This window comes from Mirounga angustirostris, unplaced genomic scaffold (assembly GCF_029215605.1).
Source record: "Mirounga angustirostris isolate CCGP_5_RB_7025 unplaced genomic scaffold, mMirAng1.0.hap1 SCAF_13, whole genome shotgun sequence".
NCBI classification, from domain to species: Eukaryota; Metazoa; Chordata; class Mammalia; order Carnivora; family Phocidae; genus Mirounga; species Mirounga angustirostris.
The window spans coordinates 54,650,610-54,678,248 of record NW_026991721.1 but is presented as its reverse complement, the minus strand read 5'-3'; the positions used below and the strand labels follow the sequence as shown (position 1 = coordinate 54,678,248).

Here is a 27,639-nt window from a genome sequence, read left to right as displayed (position 1 = left end):
GTTGAGCGACTGCCTTCGGCTCAGGTCATGATCCTGGAGTCCCGGGATCGAGTCCCGCATCGGGCTCCCTGCTCGGCGGGGCGTCTGCTTCTCCCTCTGACCCTCCTCCCTCTCATGCTCTCTCTCTCTCAAATAAATAAATAAAATCTTAAAAAAAAAAAAAAATTAAAAAAAAAACAACAAAAAAAAAACAAAGTAGGGAGAGTAGTTACTTCTTTTATTTTTTCGTGAAGATGTTGTTTGAGTTCTTCCAACCCTAAAAATATTATCAAGTTCACTAGTCTTGACTATTCTCAGCCAGTATTTTGAAGCCTCTTATCTTGACCAAATACTACAATAATAATATGTTTATGGCTATAAGATGTTTTTACCATCATGATTTTTGTGGCTTTTCATGTAACAATAACAACGTAAAAGGGAGAGAATAGAGTTATATAGAAGAAAGCTTTTGTATGCTATTGAAATTGAATTGATACTAATTTTAAAATAGATTGTTGTAAATTAAGATGTTAATTGTAATCCCCACAGCAATCACTAGGAAATAACTACAACATATTTAGTAAAGGAATAAGAAGAGACTCAAAATGGTACACAGGAAATGTCTAACACAAAAGAAGGCATTAATGGAGAATCGAGGAACAAAAAAGGTATAGGACATATAGAAAACAAATGGCAAAATGGCAGAAGTAAGTCCTTCCTTATCAGTAATTACATTAAATGTAAATAACTTAAACTCTCCAAATAAAAGAGAGATTGGTAGAATGGATTTTAAAAAAAACATCCAAATAGGGGTGTGTGGGTGGCTTGGTTTGTTAAGTGTCTGACTCTTGGTTTTGGCTCAGGTCATGATCAGGGTTGTGAGATTGAGCCCTGTGTCAGGCTCTGCACTGAGCATGAAGCCTGCTTAAAACTCTCTCTCTCCCTCTGCCTCTCCCCCTCACTCTGTCTCTCAAAAAAAAGAAAAAAAAGAAAAAATCCAAATATATGCTGAGACTCCCTTTAGATCCAAAGACAAAAATAGGTTGAAAATGAAAAGATAGAGAAAGATATTCTATGCACACAGTGACCAAAAGAGAACTGGCTGGAGTAGCTAAACTAATAGCAGACAATGTAGACTTTAGGACAAAATTATTACAAGAGACAAGACAGGCATTGTATAATGATGAAAATGTCAGTCTCTTAATAAGATACAACCATTATATGGGGCACCTGGCTAACTCAGTAGAGCATGTGACTCTTGATTTCTGGGTCATGAGTTTGAGTCCCACGTTGGGTGTAGAGATTACTTAAAAAAAGAAGAAGATATAAACATTGTAAACACATATACACCTAATAATAGATGCACAAAATATATGAAGCAAAAACTGACAGAATTGAAGGGCATAGTAGACATTTTAATGATAATAGTTGGAGACTTTAATACCCATTTTCAATAATGGATGTAATATACAGATGAAAGGTAAACAAGGATATAGAAGACTTGCACAATACTGTATATCAAATAGACTTACCATATATAAAGCACTCTACCCCACAACAGCAGAACACACATTTTATTATAGTATACATGGAACATTCTCCAGAATAGTCCATATGTTATACTTTAAAATAAGTCTCAATAAATTTTAAAAGATTGGGATAATACAAAATATCTTTTTTTGACCACAATAGAATGAAGCTATAAGTCAATAACAGAAGGAAAATTGAAAAATTCACAAATATGTCGATATTAAACAATACATTTTTAAAAAACCAATGGATCAAAAAAGAAGTCACAAGAGAAATTAGAAAATACCTTGAGAGGAATGAAAATGAAACCCACCATACTAAACCTGTTGGAATGCAGTAAAAATAGTTCTTAGAGGGAAATTTATAGCTTTAAAGACCTACATTTAAAATGAAGAAAAATCTCAAATAAATAACCAGATCTTCATCTGTGGATCCTCCCACCTGACTCACAGGCACTCCCAGCACTTCACACACTTCATTCACACCTCCACCCTGTAGCCCATTTCCTGTACATATTCCCAGTGGCTGTGAGAACGAGTATTGATGACTAGTGAGCATGTGTAGAAAGCCAGTCAGACTCTGTGGGCAAAGGAGAGACCACAAACTTGAGCTTTAGTGCCACCCTTGGAAAAGCAAAAGGGAGGCTGTCAGCACTTGACCTGGTATGTTGCAGATCAAGACAAGTCATACAAGCTTAAGAATTCTGCCACAAGAGGGAGCAAGAAGCAAGGAGCAAGCCTCAGAATCCCTACCAAGGCTGATGGAAGATATTTCTCTCCCAAAGACAATTAATGAAGACTGGAGGAAGTGACTGCTACTTTAGATGTGAAGATAGCAATGCAAAATGTCAAGGGGGAACATGAAAAATCAAGGAAATATGACACCATCAAAAGATCATAATAATTTTCCAGTAATGGATCCCAAAGACATGAAGATCTGTGATATACCCAGTAAAGAGTTCAAAATAGCTGTTTTCAGGAAGCTCAGTGAGCTATAAGGAAACACAGAAAGACAATTCAACTCAATCAGGACAACAGTACAGTAAAAAAAGAAATATAAGTTTAACAAAGAGAAATCTTAAGGAAGAACCAAAAGGGGGCGCCTGGGTGGCTCAGTTGTTAAGCGTCTGCCTTCAGCTCAGGTCGTGATCCCAGGATCCTGGGATCGGGCCCCGCATCGGGCTCCCAGCTCAGCGGGAAGCCTGCTTCTCCCTCTCCTACTCCCCCTGCTTGTGTTCCCTCTCTTGCTGTGTCTCTCTCTGTCAAATAAATAAATAAAATCTTAAAAAAAAAAAAAAAAAAAAGGAAGAACCAAAAGAAAATTCTTGAGCTGAAGAATAAGTGAATGAAAAGAAAAACGCAATGGAGAGCATCAATAGCAGAATGGGGGGTGCCTGGGTGGCTCAGTCGTTAAGCGTCTGCCTTCGGCTCAGGTCATGATCCCCAGGGTCCTGGGATCGAGCCCTGCATTGGGCTCCCTGCTCGGCCGGGAAGCCTGCTGCTCCCTCTCCCACTCCCTCTGCTTGTGTTCCCTCTTTTGCTGTGTCTCTCTCTGTCAAATAAATAAATAAAAATCTTAAAAAAAAAAAAAAAAGCAGAATGGATTAAGCAGAAGAAAGGAGAATGAGAAAGAGTGAAGAAAGCCAATATGATCTGTGGGTTACCTTCAAAAGAAACAATTTGTGAATTATTAGAGTTCTAGAAGGAGAAGAGTAGGAGAGGGAGAAGGGAGTAGAAAAGTTATTTAAAGAAGTAAGAACTGCTCAAATTTGGGGGAGAGGTTTGGATATCTATGTTTAGGAAGCTCATAGGTCGCCAAACAAACTCAAAGAGATTCTCACCAAATTAGAAAGCAAGAAGTACAGTTGTCTTTGTTTGCAGATGATATGATCTTATATATAGAAAATCCTAAAGACCACTGAAAAACTGTTAGAGCTAATCAATGAATTCAGTAATGTTGCTGGATACAAAATTAGTATACAGAAGTCACTTATGTTTCTACACACTAACAATGGAATATCTGAAAAAGAAAGAAAACAGCCCCAGGACACCTGGGTGGCTCAGTCAGTTAGGCATCTGACCCTTGATTTTGGCTCAAGTCATGATCTCAGGGTTGTGAGATCAAGCTCTGCCTTGGGCTTCACGCTCCGTGGGGAGTCTGCTTGAGAATCTCTCTCTCCCTCTCCCTCTGCCCCCCCAACTCTCTCTCTCTCTAATCTATAAATCTTAAAAAAAAGAAATAAAACAGCCCTATTCACCATAGCATCCAAAAAATAAAATACATGGGAATAAATTTAGCCAAGAAGGTGAAAGATCTGTATATTGAAAACTGTAAGACATTGATGGAAGAAATTGCAGACACAAATAAATGGAGAGCTATCCTGTGTTTATGGATCAGAGGAATTAAAAAATCCATACTACTCAAAACCATCTATATCAATGCAATCCCTATCAATATTCCAATGACCTTTTGCATAGAAATAGCAAAAACAACCCGAAAATTTGTATGGAACCATGAAAGACCCCAAATAGCCTTTGTTCTTGAGAAGAAACAAAGTTGAAGGCATCACACTTCCTGACTTCAGACCATATTACAAAGCTATATTAATCAAAACAGTATGGTATGGCATAAAAATAGACCAAAGAAATAGAATTGAGAGCCCTGAAATAAACCACTGCATGCATGGTCAGCTAATACTAGACGAGGGAGCCAAAAATATTCAATGGAGAAAGCACAGTCTCTTCAATAAATGGTATTAGGAAACCTGCATAATTACATGCAGAAGAATGATATTGGACCCCTATTTTACACCACTCACAAAAACTAATTTGTAATAGATTAAATACCTAAACATGAGACCTGAAAGTGTAAAACTCCTAGAAGAAACATAGGTGAAGAGCTCCTTGACATTGGTCTTGGCAATGATTTTTTGGATATGACACTAAAAGCACAAACAACAAAAGCAAAAAAGGAAATAAGTGGGGCTAAAACTAAAAGTCCTTTTCACAGTAAAAATCAACAAAATGAAAAGGCAACCTGAGGGATGGGAGAGAATATTTGTCAGTCATCTGTCAGATTAGGGGTTAAGATCCAGAATATTTAAGGAACTCATACAATTCAATAGCACACACACACACACACACACACACAAACAAACAACAATAACTAAAACCCCCCAAACAACCCAATTGAAAAATCAGCAGAGGAACTAAACAGACATTTTCCCAAAGAAGACATATACATGGCCAACAGGGGGCGCCTGGGTGGCTCAGTCGGTTGAGCGTCTAGTCTGCCTTCAGCTCAGGTCATGGTCCCAGGGTCCTGGGATCGAGCCCCACATCGGGCTCCCTGCTCAGAGGGGAGCCTGACTCTCCCTCTCCCTTTGCTACTCTTCCTGCTTGGCCTCTCCTGTTCTCTCTCAAATAAATAAAATGTTAAAAAAAAAAAAGATAAATGGCCAACAGGTACATGAAAAGATACTCAATATCACTAATCATCAGGGAAATGCAAATCAAAATCACAGATATTACCTCACACCTGTTAGAAGAGCTATTATCCTCAAGAGAATAAGAGATAAGTATTGGTGAGGATGTGGAGAAAAGGGAACCCATGTGTACTGCTGGTGGGAATGCAAACTGGTACAGCCAGTATGGAAAACAGTATGGAGTTTCCTCAAAAAATGAAAATCCAGCAATCCCACTTCTGGGTATATATCCAAAGGAATGAAATTAGGATCTCCAAGAGCTATATGCACTCCCGTGTTAATTGCAACATTATTCACAATAGCTAAGCTATGGAAACACTCGAAGTGTCCTTCTGTGGATGGATAGATAAGGAAAATGTGGTGTCCACACACACACACACACACACACACAGTGGAATATTATTCAGCTATGAGAAAGAAGGAAATTCTGCCATTTGCAGCAACACGGATGGACCTTGAGGACATTATGCTAAGTGAAATAAGAGAGAAGATGCACACTGTACGATATCACTTACATGTGGAATCTTAAAAAATCCAAATATTAAAAACAGAAGGGAGAAACATGGTTGCCAGAGGGTGGAGGAAATGGGGAGATGTTGGTCAAAGGATTCAAACTTCCAGTTGTAAGTTCTGGGCATCTTACGCGCAGCATGGTAATTATAGTTAACAATACTGTATTATATACTTGAACGCTGCTTTCAAGGATACTTGGAAGTCAAATGATCTCAGCACAAAAAAGAGACGGTAATTATATGAGGTGTTAACCCTACTATGGTAATCATCTCAAAATACATGAGTATATCAGAACAACACATTGTACACTTTACGTGTATACAATATTATATGTCAATTATATCTCATAAAGCTGGAAAAAAAGAAAAAGCATCCAGATTGCAAAGGAAGAAGTAAAACTATCTCAGTTCACAGATGACATGATATTATTCAAAGGAAATCCTAAAAATAATAGAATTTTGAAAAAACTAAAGCTAATAAATTTAGCAAAGTTGCAAAACACAAGATCACCACATGAAAATCAGTTACATTTCTATACTATTAGCAATGAGCAATCCGAAAATGTAATTAGGAAAGCAGTTCCATTGACAATAGCATCAAAAAGAATAGAACAGTTATGAATAATTTTAACCAAGGAGGTGTAAGACTTACACACTGAAAACTGCAAAACATTGTTGAAATAGTTGAAGAAGACTTAAATGAAGGGAAAGACCTTCTGTGTTCATGGATTAGAAGACTTAACATTGTTAAGACGGCAGTATTTCCCTTGGCGGCGCCTGGGTGGCTCAGTTGTTAAGCATCTGCCTTCGGCTCAGGTCATGATCCCAGGGTCCTGGGATCAAGCCCTGCATTGGGCTCCCTGCTCCACTGGAAGCCTGCTTCTCATTCTCCCACTCCCCCTGCTTGTGTTCCTGCTCTCGCTATCTCTCTCTGTCAAATAAATAAATAAAATCTTAAAAAAATAAAAAAATAAAAAAAATAAAGATGGCAATATTCCCCAACTTGTTTTCCAGATTCACTGCAATACCTATTAAAATTACAGTCTCCTTTTTTGCAGAAATGAGCAAGCTGATACGAAAATTCACATATGGAATTGCAGAGGATCTCAAACAGCCAAAACAATCTTGAAAAAGATCAAGAGTAGAGGAGTCACACTTCCTGATTTCAAAATTTACGGCAAAGCAATCAAGTGTGATACTGAAATAGGGGTAGATATATCAGTCAGTGGAACAGAATTGGGGGTCCAGAAATAAACCCATATGTCAGTTGATTTTCAATAAGGGTACCAAGAAACTATTCAGTGGGGGAAAGAATAGTCTCTTCACATCGGGTGCTGGGACCACAACTGGATATCCACATGCTAAATAAAGAATGAAGTTGGACCCCAACCTCACACCAAATACAACAGAGAAGTCAAATTGGATCAGATACCTAAATGTAAGGGCTAAAACTATACAGCTCTTAGAAGGAAACGCTTGGAGAGTTTAGCTGTACAATTACTGCTCTCATAGCACTTCTGTGACATGTATGGTGGACTTCAGTGACTGGCTGCTCCCGTGGGCCAAGATTATCTTTCATCAGTCTGTCTCGCATGCTTTGCATGGAGTTGGTGCTCAGTAGAGTCGGCTGACCAAGCGAATGGAAGAGACAGTGACAGTGTCAGCCATACCACGGTTTGCCAAAAAGATTTTAAATGGTCAGAAACTACTTTGGGTGTCTTTGTTGTGTGCTCCAGTCTGCAAGTACAGGTTTCCTCTCCGGGCCTTTCCTTTCTCCTTTCATTTCTCCAAAATGGAGTTTAGGGGCCATGTGAAGAGGTTCTCCCCAGCAATAGGTAACTGCTATTTGAACATCTGATAATTTGGGCATGTAGCCAGCATCTTTAAATTTGACTCTGCTACTGCTGCCAATATGGATATGTAGCCTGTTTTTAAAAATTGTATTAAGCTCGGGCGCATGGGTGGCTCAGTTGGTTAAGCGACTACCTTCGGCTCAGGTCATGATCCTGGAGTCCCGGGATCGAGTCCTGCATCGGGCTCCCTGCTCGGCGGGGGGTCTGCTTCTCCCTCTGACCCTCCCCCCTCTCATGCTCTCTCTATCTCAGTCTCTCTCTCAAATAAATAAATAAAATCTTAAAAAAAATTGTATTAAGCTCATTCTTAATTATGGAATATTTGGACCTTGAAGTATATAGGTACAGCCTCAGTTTGAACACCTCTAATGACATGGAGCTCAGTATCTCCCAAGGCAGCTATCCGTGAACTGCTCTAATGAAAGTTATAAAGTTCTTTCTTATGTTGATCAGAAAATCTTTTTCTCTAAGTGTCTACTGTTTCTCCAAGGAATGATGCCAAACAAGTCATACATTTGAAATAGTAAGGCTTTCTCTTTCAGCCCTATGTTGATTCCTCCTGACCCAAAGTATATGTTGTTCACGCCAGCATTTTAATCTGTCATCCAGTTTACTTCTGGGTGGTTTACTACACTGACAGTTTGTGTGAGTTCTGGAAATGCCAATGAATTTCAGTACTATTCCAGGTAAAATACAAACCAAGCTGATTTTTAAGCAGCTGCCTTTAGAGAGTTATGTTGAAGTTTCTGAACTATTCCAAAATACATTTCCCACTAGATAGTACAATGCTCACATTATTTGCTTAGGTTCAGTGTTGAGTTTTCTTGGTCAAGTTCAGACATATGATGCAGGTTGGCCACCGTATTCTCTTGATACTGGGGCATAGATTAGATCAGCAGACTGGAACCATATAGCAAAGTGATGTGGCCAGGAGACATAGGATGAGAGGGTTTTGAATGGGAAAAATAGCACAGAAATGTTGGATTAGAAGCCACTGTGGGCAGGTAGGACAGGCCTTTGCTAGAGATGTGGGGAGAGGAGAGACACCCTGGAAATGCACCTTGTTTCCTCCTTTGTAAGTTTTCTGAGCTAATCCTGGCATAGTGAAACTTTAAAAAAAGTAAATCTTGGGCGCCTGGGTGGCTCAGTTGGTTAAGCGACTGCCTTCGGCTCAGGTCATGATCCTGGAGTCCTGGGATCAAGTCCCGCATCGGGCTCCCTGCTCGGCGGGGAGTCTGCTTCTCCCTCTGACCCTCCTCCCTCTCATGCTCTCTGTCTCTCATTGTCTCTCTCGCAAATAAATAAAGTCTTAAAAAAAAAAAAAAGTAAATCTTGGGGCGCCTGGGTGTCTCGGTCAGTTAAGCGTCTGCCTTCAGCTCAGGTTGTGATCCCAGAGTCCTGGGATCAAGTCCCACATCGGGCTCCCTGCTCAGCAGGGAGTCTGCTTCTCCCTCTGCCTGCACTCTGCCTACTTGTGCGCACTCTCTCTCTCTCTGTCAAATAAATAAATAAAATCCTTAAAAAATAAAAATTTAAAAAAAAAGTAAATCTTTTACTACAAAAGAGTAGCTATGATGATGTATTTCATTCTAAAGCTAAAGAGAATCATTCAAGGAAATAATTTCTGCTTGGGATCATCCACATCCACCTTGACTTCTGGCAAATTCTTATTTACCCTTCAAACTACATGTGCCACGGGGAGGCTTTTCCAACCCTGCTCTCACTCCATCCCAGGTAATTCATAACTCCCTCTTTTATGCCATACTGTCTCCTAGACATACTTTTTTGTTATTGTACCATTTCACTGTATTATATTGAATTATTTATTTGTCTGCCCCGCTGGACTCTGATTCCTTGAAGACCCTAAACTACGTCTCATTTTTCTCCATATTGCCAGTGCCCAGATGGTGCTCCTCAGTAACTGGCATATAGTAAGTGTGTGATAAATGCTTGTTGAATAGAGTTGCAGCAAAGGTAAAGTAACAGCTGTACACATTGGTAAAAGCATTGTTCTCACTGGACGTGTATTAGGCACAAATTGGAGAGTAGGAAACCAAGGTGAATAATAAGATAATCACAAATTCAAAAAAAAAATTCCTACAGACCCCCTTGTCAATGGGGTAGGTAACAGTCACCTGCATATAATTCTTACACAGTAAGATTAATGCTATCATATGGGTACTGTGGGTTTGGATTGGGTTATAAAGTTATAATGTTGCATGCATAAACAAAAAAACCATGTGTTCCTGAAATCTCTTAAATTACCAGGATTTAGGCCTTTGGAAACTCAAATGTAATGAGTTAAGGAAGAGACTGCATTTAATTTTGACTCCCTACATAAAAATTGAGTGCACTGCTATGTATTTCGGAAGTCCTTTTGTTTCATGGCTGACTTAGATTACTTGAGGAGACATTTGGGCCTAATAAAAGGAAAAAATTTGTTGTTTGTAAAGGGGATTTTAACACTGGATCCAACCTATTAAAGAAGGTGAATTATGCCTACATCTCTCTAAGCATGAGTGAAACAGCCATTGGCCTTTTATCATTTAAGCAGGGTCTAGTTTGGAAACAAAGGCTTAAACCAGATGTCCTCTCTGGAGCACTTTTCCTCTTTTGACAGGATTTGTTCTTAGAACGTGTTTTGTTAATAAACTAATTCATTTCCTATTGTAGCTGCCCAGGGGAATCGTCTTTCTTGGCAGGTGGCTTTGAAAGTACAGAAGAGATTGTCATTCTTTTTCCTTAGTTGGTATATGGGCTACTTTTGACTCTTGGACTTGTGTTTACTTATTTAGGAACCTGAATTCCAAGGTGGAAAGGAGTCAGAGCTGCAGTGACACTGCTCAAGACAGAGTGAAGAGCAGACTCAGAGCAGCCCCGACCAGCAAAACCAAGGTACACCTCAGACATGGGCTTCTGGAGCCCTCCGCGCCCATCCGGTGGCTCCTTGCACACGGCCATAAAAGGAACTATTCCAGATGGGCAGAGGCACAGTGGGTCCGAGGCATTCTAATTATGTTGGAGAAGTTTGCAAATAGATGTGAAGGAAGAGTTTGAATTAGTAGCGAAGGGTGGAATGAGGACCAGTAGAAGAACTTCTTTGAAAGTTCTAGATTAGTTTTTTTTCCCCTATAGGTTTTCTTTTCCTTTCCTTTCCTTTTTTTCTTTTTTCTTTTTTTTCTTTTCCCTTCTGTTCCCTTCCTATTCTTTCTCTTTCTTTTAAAATTAAATTCAGTTAATTAACATGTAGTGTGTTACTAGTTTCAGAGATAGAGTTCAGTGATTTATCAGTCTTATTCCCTATAGGTTTTCAATTTTATTAATTGTTTCAGGTGTGTAGGAATTTCTGCAGATGGTGTGCATTCTAGGTTAGGGATTTTCCCATTTCTTAGGCTCCCATCACCCTTGATCCCTTTTCTTAGCCTTCCCCTGCTATCCTTCTACCATCTTGAAGGAACTGTGAAGAGAAAAAAATATGTCTATATGTATGTCTATAGAATCTTTTTAACCTCTTTTAGGTTACGGCTATGGCCCCAGCCTCCAACCCCATCATCGGCGTCCTCCTGTCCACCCAGAACAACCGTTGCCTCTCAGCCCCTGACTTAACGGTCGAAAAACGTCTCCCCTTCAGCTCCCTCTCATCCTTGGCTTCCCTGCATAAGCCAGAACGCTCCATCAGTCCGGAGAGCAATGATAGCATCTCCGAGGAACTAAACCATTTCAAGCCCATTGTCTGCTCACCGTGTACTCCTCCCAAGAGACTCCCCGATGGCCGAGTGCTCAGTCCCCTCATCATCAAATCAACACCCCGCAACCTCAACAGAAGCCTGCAGAAGCAGACTTCTTACGAGGCTAGTCCCAGGATCCTCAAAAAGTGGGAACAGATCTTTCAGGAGCGGCAGATCAAAAAGACCCTTTCGAAAGCCACCCTCACCTCCCTGGCTCCAGAAACAGGGGAAGACTTAGTAGTGTCCGAGGTGACCCATCCTAGCAAGGAAAAGCCGCTGCTGGCTTTACAGACAAGACTGGCGGGGGGTCAGGCCCTCTCTGCGTGCGCCGGACCCACCCCCACCGACCTCGATTATGTCCCCTCCATTAGCCAAACTAAAGGCGAGCAGGGCAGCGCGAGTAAAAGGAGCCCTGAGATCCCATCGGAAACGTGCTGCTCTTCAGAACCCCGAGGGGGAGCCAGTGGGACTTCCTCGGAGAAGGAGCAGGAGGAAGGGCCGGGGCGCACCCCTGAGGCCAAGTTAGACAAAACCTGTACGAGCACAACCGTGAACATCCCAGTGGCCAATTCAGTGCTGCCCAAAAACAGTGTTCTGGGCGGGGTCCTCAAAGCGAAGAAGCAGCTGAAGACGGCGAATCCTTTTGATCTGCCCAACGGTGTGCTGGCGGACAGCCTAGGTGAGGAGCCCCTTCCTTCCTTGCGCCGGGGCCGGAAAAGGCACTGTAAGACCAAGCACTTGGAACAAAACGGCTCCCTTAAGAAGCTGCGGCAGAGCGGTGGGGAGGCGGGCCCGGCCGCCCGGGCCCCGGGCCTGCGGGAGATGGAGCAGAAGCTGCAGCAGGAGGAGGAGGACCGGCGCCTGGCCCTGCAGCTGCAGCGCATGTTCGACAACGAGAGGCGGACCGGGAGTCGGCGGAAAGGGAGCGTGGATCAGTATCGCCTACGGTCCAGCAACGTGGCCGGGGCCAAGTAGCGCCCCAGGAACATGTGGCCTGTTTTTAAGAGGTCTGTGGGCCTGATCATTTATCCTGAAGAGCTGAGTGTTCTCACTTTGGGTTTCTTTTCATGGCAAAACACTGTCTGCTATGGTTCTGAGAGGTTCCAGGGCCTTTGTGGTCTCTGTCCAAGGGCCCTATGTCTCTGCCTCCCGGTGACCACGGCCAGAAGCACTCCTCACCCCTAAGTGACCCACCCCTGAGGGCTTCTGGGCCAAATCTGGCAACACCCACTTGGAACGAGATTCAGGAGCACAGGGGCCAGAGTTAGAGATGGTAGAGGAGACAGGGGATACCTTCTGAAACTGACAGACCTCCTGACTTCTTTCAACAGGGTCTTATTTTAAATCAGCCTTGCAGATAAAAGGGAGTTCCCGCTTTCTCAGAGAAGTGGGTCAGTGTCGCTCTTTGGCAGATCCAAGATCATGTTCCCCCTTCTCCTTCCCTGTGCCACAAGTAAATATACCTAATGAAATCAGTTGAGTTTACCATCCTACAAAAGTTAATTTACCTTCCCTGTGTAAAAAGTAACATCGGATTAATGCGCTGTCTAGTCGACAGACCAACTTCACCGTCAGTGTTCAGTTTGGTCTTCCCAGGAGCGCTAACACGTAAGTGGTTATCAGCGCCGTTTTCGATGATGATGGAACTGCAGGGCGGACGTTCAGGTCCTGTCATTCACTAAGTGGCGTAGCCCAGACTGACTGTCGGGGCTCCTGACAACAGATCCCAGAGATTTTCCACACTAACAGGTTGAACAGGTTGCCGTAATGGACAGCAGCCCAAGGGCATGCCACGCACGGGAGCCCAGGGAAAGCTGGCTGAGCATTTGAATACTGATTGTGTAAAATCCATAGGCAGATAATTGAGATCGATGGGAACTATATAAATAAATACTATGCAGTTATCCACCCTGCTCCCCGCCCCCACCACAGTTTACAGCCTTCTGTTTTCTGGGGGGTGGAGGGGGCTTCCGCCCTGTGAGACAAATTACAGCTGAACTTCGTTATTACTCTCCACATGTCCAAGGGTTATCTGCAACGTTGATCTAAAATCCCAAAAATTTGCCCAGAAGTCAGGCAAGAGCAATGCTGAAACTCCATACTATGGAAACAAGGTATCTAGCTGGATGCAGCTGGTAAATTCAGTCCCATGGACCTTTGGGGTTTATTTTCCTTAGGAGCTGACACCATGTGTCTTTTGCATCCCTGGTGGTGCTTGGTGCTTCTGCCCGTCTGGGCTCATTGGGAATAGGGATTAAGAGATGATTTTAGGGAATCTCAGATGGGCTGGCATTCCCTGTGCATGTACGAGCTGTTACTATAAAGTCATGTGACTGGCATTTCAACAAAGGTTTTAGAGCTTATGTATCCCAGTGTACGTTGTCCCCCTTGAGTGACTCCAGCAGGATACTGCATAGATTTTCCAATGATGGTGCCATTGGCAAAAACATTTCTGGAACTGTCCTCAACGTCTAGAAACATCTAGAAATATAAACTCCTAAAATGTTAGAATTGGAAGGGACCTTAATGGTCATCTTTTCCAACCTCCTCCTCTTACTAAGGCAGAAACTAAGATCCAGAATGGTGACTCACCTGATCACTAGGGATTTACCAGATCACCTTTTGATTCCTCTCAGGAGAATTTTGCCCCCTCTTCTCGGGGCAGATCTTTACTCTTTTGTGGTTACAGGAGGGAGAATTTTAAGTCTGAAACTAGTCAGAAGCTGTTTGAAGCCTCTAGAAGAGAAGGCCGGGCCAGAGGGCTTCAGAGTTACAAACGAGTTGTAGCTGTCAAGCAGTCGGAGTCATTTCCTCGTGCTGCTCAGGAACAGCTCCCGGGGAGAAGTTCCAGAGATGTCGTAAGCATTTTGGTCCTCACTGAGATGTGTGGAACCTCCTCGGTGACTGCTTTGGTGGGAGGGTCCCTCACTTGAATGTATGTGTTCTGTGTTCTGTGGGTCTGTGTGCGTGCACACATGCAGATGTGTGTTTAAAACACATGCATCCGTCCCATTCCTCTGTATTCACACCACTTCGGTTCCAGGCCCTGCCAGCCACACAGGCCTCCACAGGCTGCTGGACGGTCGGTCCCCAGGATAGCAGAGCTGGTGCTGGTCTGCGGAGGAAGGGGAGGGTGACTCACTGAAGGCCCTTAGAGAAAGCCTCAGTTCCTGCCATTTCCTAGAGCTGCTCGTTGGTCTGAGCGAACATCCCTGGGAGGCTCGTCCGCTCGGTGGTAGCAAAGAAGCTTCTTTTCTCCACTTGCCGCCTTTTGTCTAGGTCTCCAGTCATTTGAAAAACACGTTTCAGTTGGAACTGGTTTTTGGTTTTGGAGAAAAGATAAATATTTTTAATAGAAAAAGATATATATTTTAAATATTTCCCCGAAGTCATACTTTTGTTTTAAGGAGTTGCATAGCAGTAGCAAGGAATTTTAGGTTCAGGTGCAGAGTGCAAAGCTCCCTCCTGTGAAGTGAGTATTGCAAACGCCAGATCCAGCTTGCTGACTTTCCCCCTTGCACCTCCTGTTGTGTCTAGAGGGGCCCTGACAGTTGTTCTGCAGACTTCCGGCCGAGCAGTAGTCCTTGCTGTGGAGGCAAAGCAGTTTAGGTTAAGGAGCGACAGGGCTTACCCTCTCATCTGCTTGGCTTTGGAGGAGGAAAAAACCACTAAGGTATTATCTGTATTTTAAAATGCTTCCCGTACTTAACTAACACCTGAACACTTTCTCCTTCTGAAAACCGTCTGTGTCCTGTTGCTTGCTTCCTTGTGAAGTTTATCACAAATGGTGTTGTTGACATGAATTATTTGGAGAAAGAGAAAGACAGGAAGGGAAAACAGAGTGATGGGGAGGGTTGGTGAGGGAGAACGAGAGAGCCGCTATTTCACAAAACAGACATTTCTCACGAATCACTGGAATCTGATTCACCATACAAATTTCCCATGTCCTACGAGCTCTGCTCCTTGTGTATATGCATTCTGTGTGTGTGGTTTTTGTTTTTGTTTTTGTTTTTATTAAAGGGGAAGTTAGGAGAGGTTGGAGGATGAAGGTCATTCTGTGGTGCCCTGAGAAGAGGGCTCTCAGCCCTTTTCCATAGAGTGGGGAAGACCTTTGGCAACATATTCGTGACCTATTGATTGTATCTGCTGGAAGGAGTCATCAGGGCCTGTTGGGTCAGTGTCAAATCAGGGGATTAAGCACCCAGCCCTTGGACCCTTTCATATAATTGCCTCTTTTTAAAAGGTTAATTCATCATGGCTGCAACTTCCCAGGAAAACCTTTTGTAAGTGGCTTCATTTCTTACTTTTTTAAGTTTTAGATTTTTGTCTGGAGGAAGAACTGGTGATGAATGCCTTCTGGTTTTCTTGGTTTTGGGTGTTTTTTTTTGTTTTTGTTTTTGCTCATTTCCCCTAAAAGAAAAATGCCCTTAAGAGATTAAAGCTGCTTAATTAATTGCTGTCTGATTACAAAGTGACAGACTAAGATGGGAAGCTGCCACTGTGCTTGACTGGTGAAGCTGATGACCGAAGGCTGTGCTGTTCACCCTTTCTGTTCCATTTAACAGACATTCCTGAGCTTCGAACTTGTGCCAACCTTGTACTGGGTCATGGAGATACAGGATGGAAAGGACAGTCCCCGCTCTTGAGGAGCTCAGTCTCTAATGGAATGTATTTGAATGTCTGTGTGGCTGGAGTTCTGCTTCTTCATAGTGACCATCTTGGATGGCCCCATTTAAGATACTGTCCAGCATCTGGCAGGCTGCCTTGAACATCTTAGACCCCTCCCATCAGTATTTCTGAATTTGATTGCAACATTGCTTTCCATTTCCTAAGTAATTTTACCAGAGGAGAATGAATTTTCTCCTCCAGTGACACAGGACAATAATCTCTTCAGGAGAGCTTTTACATCAGTGCCAGGAAGTGAGGCAGGGTGTGGATCATTGACATGGGCAGAGGAGGCCCACATCCCAACTCCCTGACCTCCTCACCTCCTTCCCAACCAGACCTCTCATCACAGCTGGTAGCAACTTTTGGATTCCTTTGTCTTTTTTCTGCCTGGCTTTTCACTGAGATGGAAAACCAGCAGGAGAGGAAAGAAAGAAAAATTGAAGGCTGGATTATAATCATAAAATGCTATAGCTCGAAAGGGCATGGAAATCATTCAGGTCAAATTTTTCCCACTTGCTGCCCGTTTTTTTCTAAGAAATAAGGAACGTGAGGTCCAGTGTCCTATGCCCTATTTTATACTGTAGTTTCCTAGGATCTAAATGGTCCGTTTAAATTACACACACACACACACACACACACAATTTACTAATGAGGACACCCACATGATACAGGAGGCTTTTTGTTTTAATATTAGCTTTCTCTTTCAAATTTTTTGTTAGAATTAATACCTATATCCCCTGAACACACACCCAGATAGGGAAAACCCCACAATGTGACTAATGTGAATATGGAGTCTTGGGAAGTGATATATTTTTTGATTGGAATAGTCATCATTTTAACCACCAAGGGTTAAAACCCAGCCAGCCCTTCATTTTTCTTTGAAAAATCAAGAACTCCTTAGGGACTTAAATCTTTCTCAGCCAGCCTTTTCCCCATCAACCTATAGAGTGGTCTTTTGGCCTGGTTTTTAGAAGTAAGCATAGTTGCTTATAAATTCTTGTGAATCAGTGACAAAGCAGGTATTTTTTTCGGGGGGGGGGGATGTCGAGGAGATTCTAGGGAAAGCTGCTGCTGAATAGCTTTTCCTCCAAAGATGATACAGAAAATGCATCTTTCACATGCTTGTTATCCACTGTAACTTTCTGAAAAAGATTGTTCTACAGAGAAAAGAGACATAAGCAGAGGTCACGACCAGCTTAGAGATTGGTTAAATTGAAGAAAAAGTGCCAAGACTGAATGTGCACATTGTTCTATGTATGATCAGTATTTTTATTCTTCCTAAGAAAAATATTTACACACTTTGCTTTGTGAGTAAATGCTTCCTTACTGTCTTGTTAATAAGGGTGGCAGGCTCCCTCTGCCTTTTCTGGGGTCTTTTATCAACTAGTTGGACAAAGCCGAGCTAAGGCCAGGCTTACTCGTCTTCTTCCCTCTCACTTAATTGGTAAAAACAGGCAATGCACTCCTCAAAGATCAAGCTGTTAGAGCTCAAGAGTAGCTGTTTGGGCCCTGGGTCTGGAGGGCAGTGGCCAGAGTCTCCCTGGGTGGCCCTGTGCACCCTCCAACTATGCCACCAATGGGAGCAGGGCCCCTTCCTCCGTCGGTGGGTCCAGCCCTTTGCCTGCAGCAGAACACTTAAACTCCTAAGGAGAGAATGGAGAACTACTCGAGGGAAAAAATTATCTTAAATGCCACCTAATGGTTTTGTTTTTGTTGTTTCTCCTGATGTGCTGTTTACTCTCAATTTGTACACACACAGTTGTCCTTAGGGCCTTTCCTCTTCTCACCTAGAAACAGAAAATGGGATGTATATTGGTTTCCAACCTGCTGTCTACATTAGAATTGGAGACGGGGCCTGGATCCTTGTGGACTGAGCTTCCTCTCCAACTCATCACCAACAGCATCTTGACAAAGAAAGACCCAGAACAGGGCAGGCCCTGTCAGGGATACTTCTGCCAACAAAGAAACGGCACAGAATCAAACGGGACGATGTGCTGTTTGTTTAAACAGTACCAAAGTGCATTCTTCAGTGTATGTTTGCCTGCTTGAGGAGAGGCCCAAGTTGAGCACATAGTAAAGCAAACTCATGAAAGTGAATATTCTGTTTCTAGTCAAAGTCTTAACCTCTAGAGCACAATCGCAGGCAAATCTGGGCTGAGACTAGGTGTGTTTGATTTTTGGAGCTATCTTTGCTCTGAGAGATGCCCCACTTTGGAATGTCTTGTTTTGGCATTCAGAATGGTGGGAGAAATTAGGAGGCGAGATGGGGTTTCCCTGGTGTGCTGTGTCTGAGGTCTAAGTTAAGAATGGTCTGTTCAACCATTCTGACTCCTAATGAAGGCACAAGAGTCTGAGAAAAGAACGGATGTACAGGATGAGACTATCCTTGCATATTGGGGCTATACTCAAAACATCTGATTTTTAAAATACCGGCTTTGGAAGCACTGCTCAAGAATTCATCAAAATCCCCTTGGTGTCCATTTCTCATCAAACACAGAACAAATGTATCGCTGTCCCATCTAAATGTGTAAAACCAATTTGAAGGACTGATGCAAGACATGCCGTACGTGGTAAACCAGCACTTAAGGGATCTTTGAAATCTGGCCCAAGACTCTTCCAAAAGACTGTCTTTAAAATGATTTGCAAGAAACAAGGCAGCTGCATGGAAGTATACAAACAGTATGATTGTTCTTTGGCCTCTGAGGGAACAGAAAATGTCCTACATATTGCACTCATGGATTCCGATAGCCTGGTGTGGTGAAGGGGGTGCCCTCATTTACAGATGGGAAACTCTGGCCCTAACATAGCCTGGAAGTTGGGTCCTCTGACTGCAAAGCCACTGATTGCTTTTCCTGTTGCCCTAGCTCAGTCAGCTCACTGCGCTGCCATCCCCCCGCTCTGGTCTTGGCTAACTCTAAGGTTCCAGTTGCTTTCTGGGTTGGATCTTCTGGACTGGGCCTGCCAGGGATAGAGAGACCAGAATCTTCCCTCTGCACCCACCATAGGGGTGGGAGGTATCCTGCAGCAGCAAGCACTGTGAGACACAGTCTGCATCTGAATCAGTTCTCAGTTCCCTCCCCTGCGGCCATATCCAGCTCCCAGGGAGTTACTGGCATCTTGGATAAGTGGCTAGGAGGACAGGATGGCCCTACCTAGTTTTGGAGAATTAGTGGTGGGAGAAATTATTTCTTCTGGTTTGCTCACTAGGAGGTTGGAGAAGGCGAAGAGTGTGGCAGCCAGCTTCCCATCTGCTTATGAAGAAGGGAGGGCGGTGCTGGGTGAAAGCAGCCCACGGGGTCGAAGCCTCTAGTGGCAGATGTGCTGGGGAGAGTGAGTGTGCCGGCAGCAGGGAGGGCGGATGCCGCCCAAAAGGCTTTCCTGATTAGTTGTGAATTCATGTTCGTTTGACAATTCTAGTCAGAGGCTTTACTCATTGAGATGAGGACTAGTTCGTGTCTCTGCAAAAAAGGACAAAACTCAGGAAACCAAGCAACTGAAACCTGCTCACACAAGAGCCCTCAGAGTGTGTTTTTAACACCAGAAGGACCCACAGAGATTGCAAACCCCATTGTCACTGTGGGTAAGGCTAAATGACCTGCCCTTTATCATATAGCAAATAAGAGGGTTAAAAATCGAACCCTGGTAATGTATTAAGTCCAGATCACTCTGGAGACAGAAAAGAATGGACACATTTGGAAAGTGCTTGTATGGCTTCCAGAGATGCAGCAATTCGCCTGCGCGGGAGGGCGGGTGGGTAGACGTTGTGAGACCCTGCCTCTCATACTTCAAACAGGCACTAGGGGAGGAACTGATTTATTCAGATGCCATCTTAGGTGGAGTAACTGAGAACGTTAAAGAGCGTTCGGCCCGGATAGGTGTCGCCTCTCCGGGATGTTCTCACGTTGGTGGAGGGCTCTGGCCTGGCCTGGCGGAGGGAGCCGATACACTCCTGAGCAAACAGCAGCGCTGGGCGTACCGAGGGACTTAGGCAGACAGCTCAGCCCAGTGGCTAGAACTGCCTGGTAGCTTTACCAACAAAGCAAGGGACAGCCTTTGGAGGGAGGGAGTTCCCCGTCCGCAGGGGTGCAAGCAGGAGCTGAACGATCGGTTAGGGGGACCGCAAGAGGCTTCCGGTCTCGAGGCTGGGATAGGCTGTTCCCAGGAGCCTTTCAGGCCAGAGAGCCTATGGCTGGTAAGTGTTGCCGGCTGCAAAGTGCAATCCCGTTCTCTAGGCCTGGAGCCCAGCATGGCTTACAGGGTCACCGTGGGGGCGGATTCTCCTCCTCACGTTAGGGGAAGGGTGGTTTGGGGCCCCAGGAGATCCAAGTGGTGAGTCAGCAACACACCCTGCCTGCGAGTGTCACTGTCAGGGAAGCCCGTACCACGTGTACCCGTCCGGGTGCCTGTGTCGCTGTGATGTAACTGACGCTGTAACTACATGTGCGGCCGCGTGGCTGTGTGTGTGACTTGTGGGAATGCAGATGTGTGCGTCTGCTGTGACCACAGCTGGCTGTAGAGCGGACGCTGGCCACGCGTGGGAGACTGTGTGGCCAAGTAGGAGCGTTAGCAGGCGTTTCTGTGCCCTAACAGCCTCACAGTCGCGATGAGCAGACACGCCACCAGGCTTCTGTCAGACCCACGGCTGCAAGGCAAGATTCTAGCTCAAAGATCACCTTAATGGCAACTGAAGTTGGAGGGGTCTGTGCCTTGCTGAGGGTCCTTAATCCTTGTGCCACTCATTCCTGGGCCCTGGGAACTGCATGCCTGCCCCCGGGTCTGAATGCTACAACCCCCAGGAGAGTAGCCTTAGGCGCCAAGGGAGACCATTCCCAAATGCGCATCTCTGGAATTCAGTCCCAGTGGCCTCCTCTAGATCCAGCTCTGTAGCAGGTGCTGATTCTTGGACAGTCACAAAATGGGGCAACCCGACAGGCTGCCTTGGCCAGAACTGGAGCCCAGGCTGACCTTGTACAGCCCCAGGATCCGTTCCTGAGCCACAGTGTTTGCATATGGGACCTCAGCTGGTATCCCGGATTAGAGGACCTTGGGACACCACAACTGTCACAACTTTGTGGCCATCGCCATCTGATAAGGGAATTCCCGATCCTCTCTTCTTCCTCCTCTCCATTTGCCCTCATCATGGGAAAAGCTGCCCAACAAAATAAGGCCCCTTTTCTGGGGCCTGGAGGGCTCAGTTTTGCCCCCTACCCCAGCAACATGCACACTTTGTAGGCTGTGGATGGGTTGGTTCAATTCTCTGAGCTTTAGAGTCTGTGCTGCTTTTCTGTTCCATCAACCCCCTTGTTTTCTGTCCCAGTGCTCATCACAGCTCTGTTGGACAGGTGCGACTCAGGCAGGTTTCCCAAAGGATGTGTGCATCAGCTGGGATCCTTGTCTAGCCTGGGAGGCGGGCCCGATCTACAAGAAAACATGCGGGCTACCTTGCTCTATGCACCTACTCTTTATTGCTGCTGGGCCAGGTGCTGGGTCCTGCCCAGCCTGGGGAGGGGAGATCCTGACCAGTTCCCCACTCTCTGTGGCCAGCAGGCAAGGCCAAGCCAAGGTCTGAGGCCTGCACCTGGCCCACCTGGCCCCAAGGCGCGGTCCAGGGCACGGAGCCCTGGGAGGGCGTTGGGCACAGGCGGGGCAGTGCGCATGGCCCTGTGCACAGCCCTTAGCTTTTCGAGTCGCTGGCCATGGGCCCCTGGCAGAACTCATCCATGAACTCGAGGAAGCAGCCAAACCTAGGCTGGCCCTCGCTCAGCGCTGGGCGGCCCGGGGGCGGCGCTGTGGCCCTGAACACCGTCCGCAGCGAGCAGCGCACCAGCTGCCGGTAGCGGGCCTGGAACTCCTTCAGCAGCCGCTTGGCCTCCAAGTATTGCTTCTGGTTCACCAGCCGCCGCTCAGTCCGCTGGTGCAGGACAGCTCCTGCAGGGAGAGAAGGCCGAGGGGCACCAAACTCGCTCTGGGGCCCCCTAGCCCAAAGCAGTAGGGACTGTGTCCAGAGCGCCCCCACCCCCAAAAAGTGGGATGGAGTGAAAGGAGGATGCTACGGGGACTGAGAATGGCCTCCCCAGCTCCGGGCAGTAAGAAGCCAGCTGATTCTACCTCAAGCATTAGTTCTGGTCTGTAACATGCTGTGTGACTCTAGGCAACTCCCTGCCTCGCTCCAGGCAGGCCTCAGCTTCTCCATCCGCAGAGGGGGCAGGGCGGGGGCAGACGCCAAGGGCCCTCAGCCTCCTCCCGGCAGATGAGCGAACTTCTCTCTGTCTCGGGTTCTGGCCGCTGAAGACGGGGACAGGGATGGGGATGGGGGCGGGCAGAGCTGTACCTAGTGGAGCCTCTGTAATGTTCTGGGGATCCCGCATGCGAACGAGGAGGTCATCCAGCAGCTGGGCTCTAGTCTTCCGTGGCGGTGGAACAGGGATCCTCTGGGCCTGACGCAAGGTAAGAGGAGCCTGTCACCCCAGTCCGGTGCTCAGCCTCTCCGGGCCATACCTCATACAGACGCAGCAACACGCAGGAGAGCACTTGGGGGCACTGGGAAAGCACAGCCCTCAGAAGGCCGTGAGGTGACAGCCACGGCTCTACTTGGGGGATCCCAAGGAGCCAGTCGCACACGCAACGAGGTGGGGTTGACCCGCATACCCGTTTCTCCTTGGGGACGTAGTGTTTCTGAAGCGCGTCCAGCCTGGGCTTGGAAGAGCGGCCCCGCAGGGGGCACTTCAGCATGCGCTGCAGGGCCTGCGCGTTCTTCTGGATTCCTAAGGCAAAAAGGCAAGGGTTGGGGCAAGGTACTCTTCCTCCATCTGCTGGATGCCTCCCCAGTTTTCTCATTCCCCAGCAGCCCTGGGTGAAAGGATTTGAGAGGCCCCAAGAGGAACACACTGCCCCCATCTCTCCCTGATCTGCTGCAGTGCCAGAACCTCCATCATTCATTCAGTGAATACTCGTCCCCTGGGTGCACGGATCCTAATGGAAAAATAGCACTAGAATGGGGAAAGGGACTGGCCGCAATGTAACCCCATTAAACACAGTGGGTTACACTGCAGGGACTGACCTCCAAGAGAGCACAGCTGAGTGCCAGTTCCTTTGAAAGCACAAGTATTGTTAACACATCAGTCTGAAATCAGGGGCTCAGAGGGAGCACTGCCTCCCTTGCCTCAAACCAGAGAGAGAGGATTGGGGATGTTCAATCTGGGGCTCAGCTGGGCTGGGAAGGAGCTCAGGAATCTGGCCAGTCTGGGTAGCTGTTCATCAAGCCCTTCCTGGAGACGCTTCTCCAGCCAGAGCAGCTAGGCCTAGACTGGCTGGAATCTCGGAACAGCTGTGGCGCCTCAAAATCCACTGAAGGCCCGGGCCAGGGGTCCTGATATGGGAGGCTCCGAACCAGGACACCTTCAGGAGCCCTTTGACAAAGGACAGCATCCTGGTCTGGAAGTGAGGCATGCCACCAGCCTTAGCTTTGCCCTGACTTGCTCTGGGCCGTGGAGAGGGCCCCCGTCTTGGAGCCATTCTCCTCACATACCCTTTGGCTCAATAAAGGCTGGATCAGGCTTGGCTGTCAGCAGCTCCTCATAGCCATGGTACTTGCTGGGGAGGGAGGCAGTCGGGAGCTTCCTCCAAGCCCTCTTTACCTCTCTGGGAGCTGTGTGGGGTGGTCTTTGCTCTTCCTCCCTCATGGATGAATCATCCCTCTGGAGGATGGAGGAAGGCAGCTCACCCACCTGTGCCCAAAAGAAAACCAGCTTCCATTAACATGTCTAAGCATCAGCTCTGTGCGGGTCCCCACCCTGGGCCCGTAAGGGCAAGAACCAAGACCAGGGTGAGAGGAGGCAGCCGTGAAAGCAGACCGTGATTGTGCACCTTGGTAAGCGCCAGAGGAGAAGGGAGCACAAAGGTTCTGGGTGAGCCCAGGAAGCCCTCACCCCGCCTGCCTGTGGGGCTCGGAAGCTTCCTGGAGGAAGTGAGGCCTTAACCTGCACCAAGTCTTGAAGAAGCAGGGTGGCCCCATTCAAAGGCAGGGATGGGGAGAGGGGTGGGCTATAAGTGCTGGGGAGAGAGGCCTGCTGCGGGCCAGGAAGAGCAGGGGCCGAGCCACCCGTGTAAGACCCGGCAAGGTGGCTCTGGGGGTACTCTAAGTTGGTATCTTTGGGGTGTACTGTGAAGAGATGGGTGACTGGAGCAGTAAGCAGGCCTCAGATCAGTAAGGACTTTTAAAAGCCAACCTGAGGGTGTTTCTTTTGTTTTTTTTTTTTGAATTTTCTTTATCCTCACGGCGATGGCAAAGCCACAGAGGAGTTTTAAGGAGGTGAGTGACCACTGTCTGAACTCACATTTTTAGCCTACCCTAAGGGCTTTATAAGAAACATATTTATGAGACCTGTATTTCATGTAGGGATGTTATTTATACACTTCATGAAAGCTTGTGGCTAAGAAGAAACAGAAAATCTGAACAGATCTGTAACAAGTAGAAATCTCAACAATTCTCACAAAGAAAAGCCAAGGGCCAGATGGCTTCACAAGTGAATTCTACTAAGCATTTAAAGAAAAATTAACACCAATCCTTCACGAACTCTTCCAAAAATTAGAAAGGGGAACACTCCCAGCTCATTCTCTCAGTTATTATCCTGAAACCAAAACTAAGGAAAGACATCACAGAAGGACAATACAGACCAATATCCCTATGAACATAAACACAAAAATCCTCAAAAAATATTAGCAAACTAAATTGACAACCTATAAAAAGGATTATATACCATGATCAAGTGGGACTTATTGCAGGTAGACAAGCTTGCTTAAACATCTGGAAATCAATTAATGTGACACACCAATAGATAAAGCACGAAAGCCACATGATCATTTCAGTACACACAGAAAAAGTATTTGGCAAAATCTAACACGCCTCCGTGACAAAAAAAACCACTCAACTAGGGATAGAAACTTCCTTGACCAGGAAAAAAGGACATTTATGAAAAACCCACAACTAATGTCAGAATTAATGGTGAAAGACTGAAAGCTTTCTCCCTGAGATCAGGAATAAGACATGTTCGCTCTTTCTGCTTCTATTCCACACTGCACTGGAGGTCACAGCCTGGGCAATCCGGCAAGGGGAAGAAAAGCTTTTCCCATCACGGTGACTCCCAGTTGATTGTATTCCTTTGGCTCCTAGGAAGCCCAGAATTGCATTTTGGCAATATACCTCTGTAACGAGAGCAGCAGGGCAGATGAGCAGGTTAGAGTGACAGAGACCTTATTTCCTTTCCTGTCCATATTTTCCTTTCATCCAACTTTCTCAAGCTCATTTTATTTTTTTCAAGCTCATTTTTAAATATTTACTTATACTCTGCTTTGTTCCAAAAGGTTCTGATAGAGTTCATAAAGACAAGTTTTATACCGTATAAATGTGTATGTCACTATAAGTCATCTGTGGAATAAGGGATGGATGGAGTCAGGCATAAATGTATGCATGTGCATCTTGGAAAGATCTGGCAGACTGGAGGCATGAGATGGGAGGTGGGGAGCTGAGGAAAGGCAGTGGTACAAGAATAATGCTCGCGGGGCCCTACCAGCTCCTCCAGCCTCCTATTGCCCTTTTCCTATGTGTCACCTGTCTGCCGCCCAGACACTGAACCATCTGTGGTTTCTGCACATGCCACTTTAATTTCTGTCCTCTGTAGCCTGCTTCATGCTGTTTGCTCTGCGCAGGATGCCCTTCTGCCCATGTTTTCACCTTGTCACTGCCTACTCAGCCTGCAAAGCTCAGTTCATCGGAACCTCTTTCAGGAGCCCTCCTGGTCTGGGCAGAGGATCCTTCTTTCCCCCAGGCTCCCAGCGCCTGGGTTTCCCTTAGTCTCGGCACTGACTGCGTGCATTGTTCCTGCACTCTCCCATCAGACTGAGGACATCTCGAAGGCAGACCTTTGTCTTGGCCATCTGTATTCCCAGGATTCAGAGGCAGCATCAAAAGTGATGTGACCTTATACAGATAGGCAGAGGCAGCAGCAAACCCTCCCGAAAAACTGGTCAGAACCGTGCCCCAGCCAGACCCCAGATGCTGTCTGTGCCCCAGGACCGTGACTTGTCTCCATGGGTATCCCTACCAGGAGCCTTGGCTAGCGGAGCTCCCGGAGGGGCTTGTGGGGCCTGCCGGGGGGGGCTTCCTTCTAATTTCCGGACCTGTCTTGGACTCCCTTCTGGCTGCCTACCGCAAGCCAGCTATGCCAAGGTTGTATAGGAGCCTCTGGGAGCTAGGAACAAGGCAGGGGAAGGGGGGACCAGGCACCTGGGTCAAGAATATGGACTCCATGCTCCTGGTGTCCTCGTCTGACAGGTGCTGCGGGCTGACGTGGCCAGGTCTGTTGCTGCGGTGGGACATGGTCTCTTCACTGTACACGGTGGAATCAGAGCAGATGGGAGGCAGGGGCACGAAGGTCCGGTGGGACAGGGAAAGGCCCTCCACGCCCTCGATAGGTATCTGTGACTCCAGAATACTGCTTCTGGCAGCGGAGAGCTCTTTAGTCGGCTCTGCCTCAGACTCTGGGATCTCCTTTGAGGGAGACTGGACCGTGGTCATAGGGAGGTGATGGAGAATCAGAGGCTGCTTTGGCACCTTTGGGACTTGGGTTTTCACCTGTCATGGGAGAAAGGCTAGACTGGTTTGCTTCCTAATCAGAATCTCTCCTTCCAGACCTCACTGGACTAAGGCTACTTGGTACTGTGATCAGGGTACTGGATGAGGGCTCATAGCGGGAGGGAGGGAGCCAAATCCCACTAACTGGGCATCTACAATGTGCCCTGTACATGACAGATGTTGCTTGATTTACACCTCAAACTACCCAGGAAGTAATTCTCCTTATTTTATAAAAGTGGAAACCAGGGCTCAGAGAGGTAAGATGACTTGTCCAAGGTTACAGAATTATTTGGTGGCAGAGCCTGGACTACCTGATTTCTGCCTCATTCTATATCCCTGATCATATCACTCTGGCTCTCAACAGCCTTCTTCTTCTGATCAAGGTTTAACACGGTGCCCTCGACTTTCTTCAGGGACTCCTAGGAAGACCTGGAGGAGATGGTCCTGTCCCTTATGGAAGGCAGCAGCACCAAGCCCCTTTCAGGATGCTGGTCCCTATACCTTAAATGAAGTTTCATAAGGCAAATCTCTCTCAGGGTTCAGAACCAAGGAAATAACTTCTTTCCTGTTGAAATTCTCAGCTTCCTTAATTAGCGAAAGCCCGTCATCATGGGAGAGAGGATTATGTACTTAGCATTTGGCTCACTCTGATTGTGCCCCTCTCAGGCTGGCTGATGGGAAGGAGATACTCCAATCCTTAGAGGAGGCAACAAACAAGGGGATGATGATGGAAAACTTTTGAATTTCTGTCTATTTCTGGCTTTTAATTCTGTGCTGGTCCTCTAAGGGCTCCAGACTAGAGTTTGGCTGGACAGCGACAGGCTGCAGAGGGGGTAGAAAGGGAGTAACTATACTGTAAGGCAACTGTATAAACGGAATAAGCTGGACTGGGAATGCCCAGTCCAGCTTTTAGTTATAGGAAGGCTAAAGTTCAGGAGGGAGAAGCATTTCACAGAAATTTCTGCAATCCTTTTGATACTGTATGGCATCCCAGAAGGTAAGTCTAAGACCACCGGCTGGGGTTGGTTTTGGGGGGCAGATTGCTCTCAACATAAGGAAATGCTTCCTTATGTGTAAGAGATGTGTATTCTAGGCCTGGCAGTCATCCATGACTCCCACAGGTGGTTAGAACTTGCACAGGTATGGATTTGGGGATTTATAACATATTTTTGTATCTGTTGCTTCATCCAGTCCTCTCAGCAGCTCAGGGAGGCTTGGAGTTGAGAAGCTGAAGCTCAGAGAGTAAAGCTCT

The 27,639-nt window shown here is 46.2% G+C and overlaps 2 protein-coding genes across 4 annotated transcripts in view; one reads left to right on the top strand and one right to left on the bottom strand.

Annotated features, from left to right (window-relative positions):
• RNF169 (ring finger protein 169) overlaps positions 1-24,246 on the top strand; it is an 89,626-nt gene extending 65,380 nt beyond the window's left edge. For both annotated transcript variants that reach the window (XM_045894438.3, XM_064576921.1), the window contains exons 5-6: positions 10,154-10,253; positions 10,877-24,246. In XM_045894438.3, the coding sequence (XP_045750394.1) occupies positions 10,154-10,253; positions 10,877-12,061 (1,285 nt within the window). In that variant the 3' untranslated portion in view covers positions 12,062-24,246. The remainder of the gene's footprint in view (positions 1-10,153; positions 10,254-10,876) is intronic.
• XRRA1 (X-ray radiation resistance associated 1) overlaps positions 21,429-27,639 on the bottom strand; it is a 63,769-nt gene continuing 57,558 nt past the window's right edge. For both annotated transcript variants that reach the window (XM_045894439.3, XM_064576920.1), the window contains 5 exons: positions 26,040-26,387; positions 23,283-23,481; positions 22,403-22,518; positions 22,086-22,191; positions 21,429-21,682 (listed from right to left, as the gene is read on the bottom strand). In XM_045894439.3, coding sequence (XP_045750395.1) covers positions 21,429-21,682; positions 22,086-22,191; positions 22,403-22,518; positions 23,283-23,481; positions 26,040-26,387 — 1,023 coding nt within the window. The remainder of the gene's footprint in view (positions 21,683-22,085; positions 22,192-22,402; positions 22,519-23,282; positions 23,482-26,039; positions 26,388-27,639) is intronic.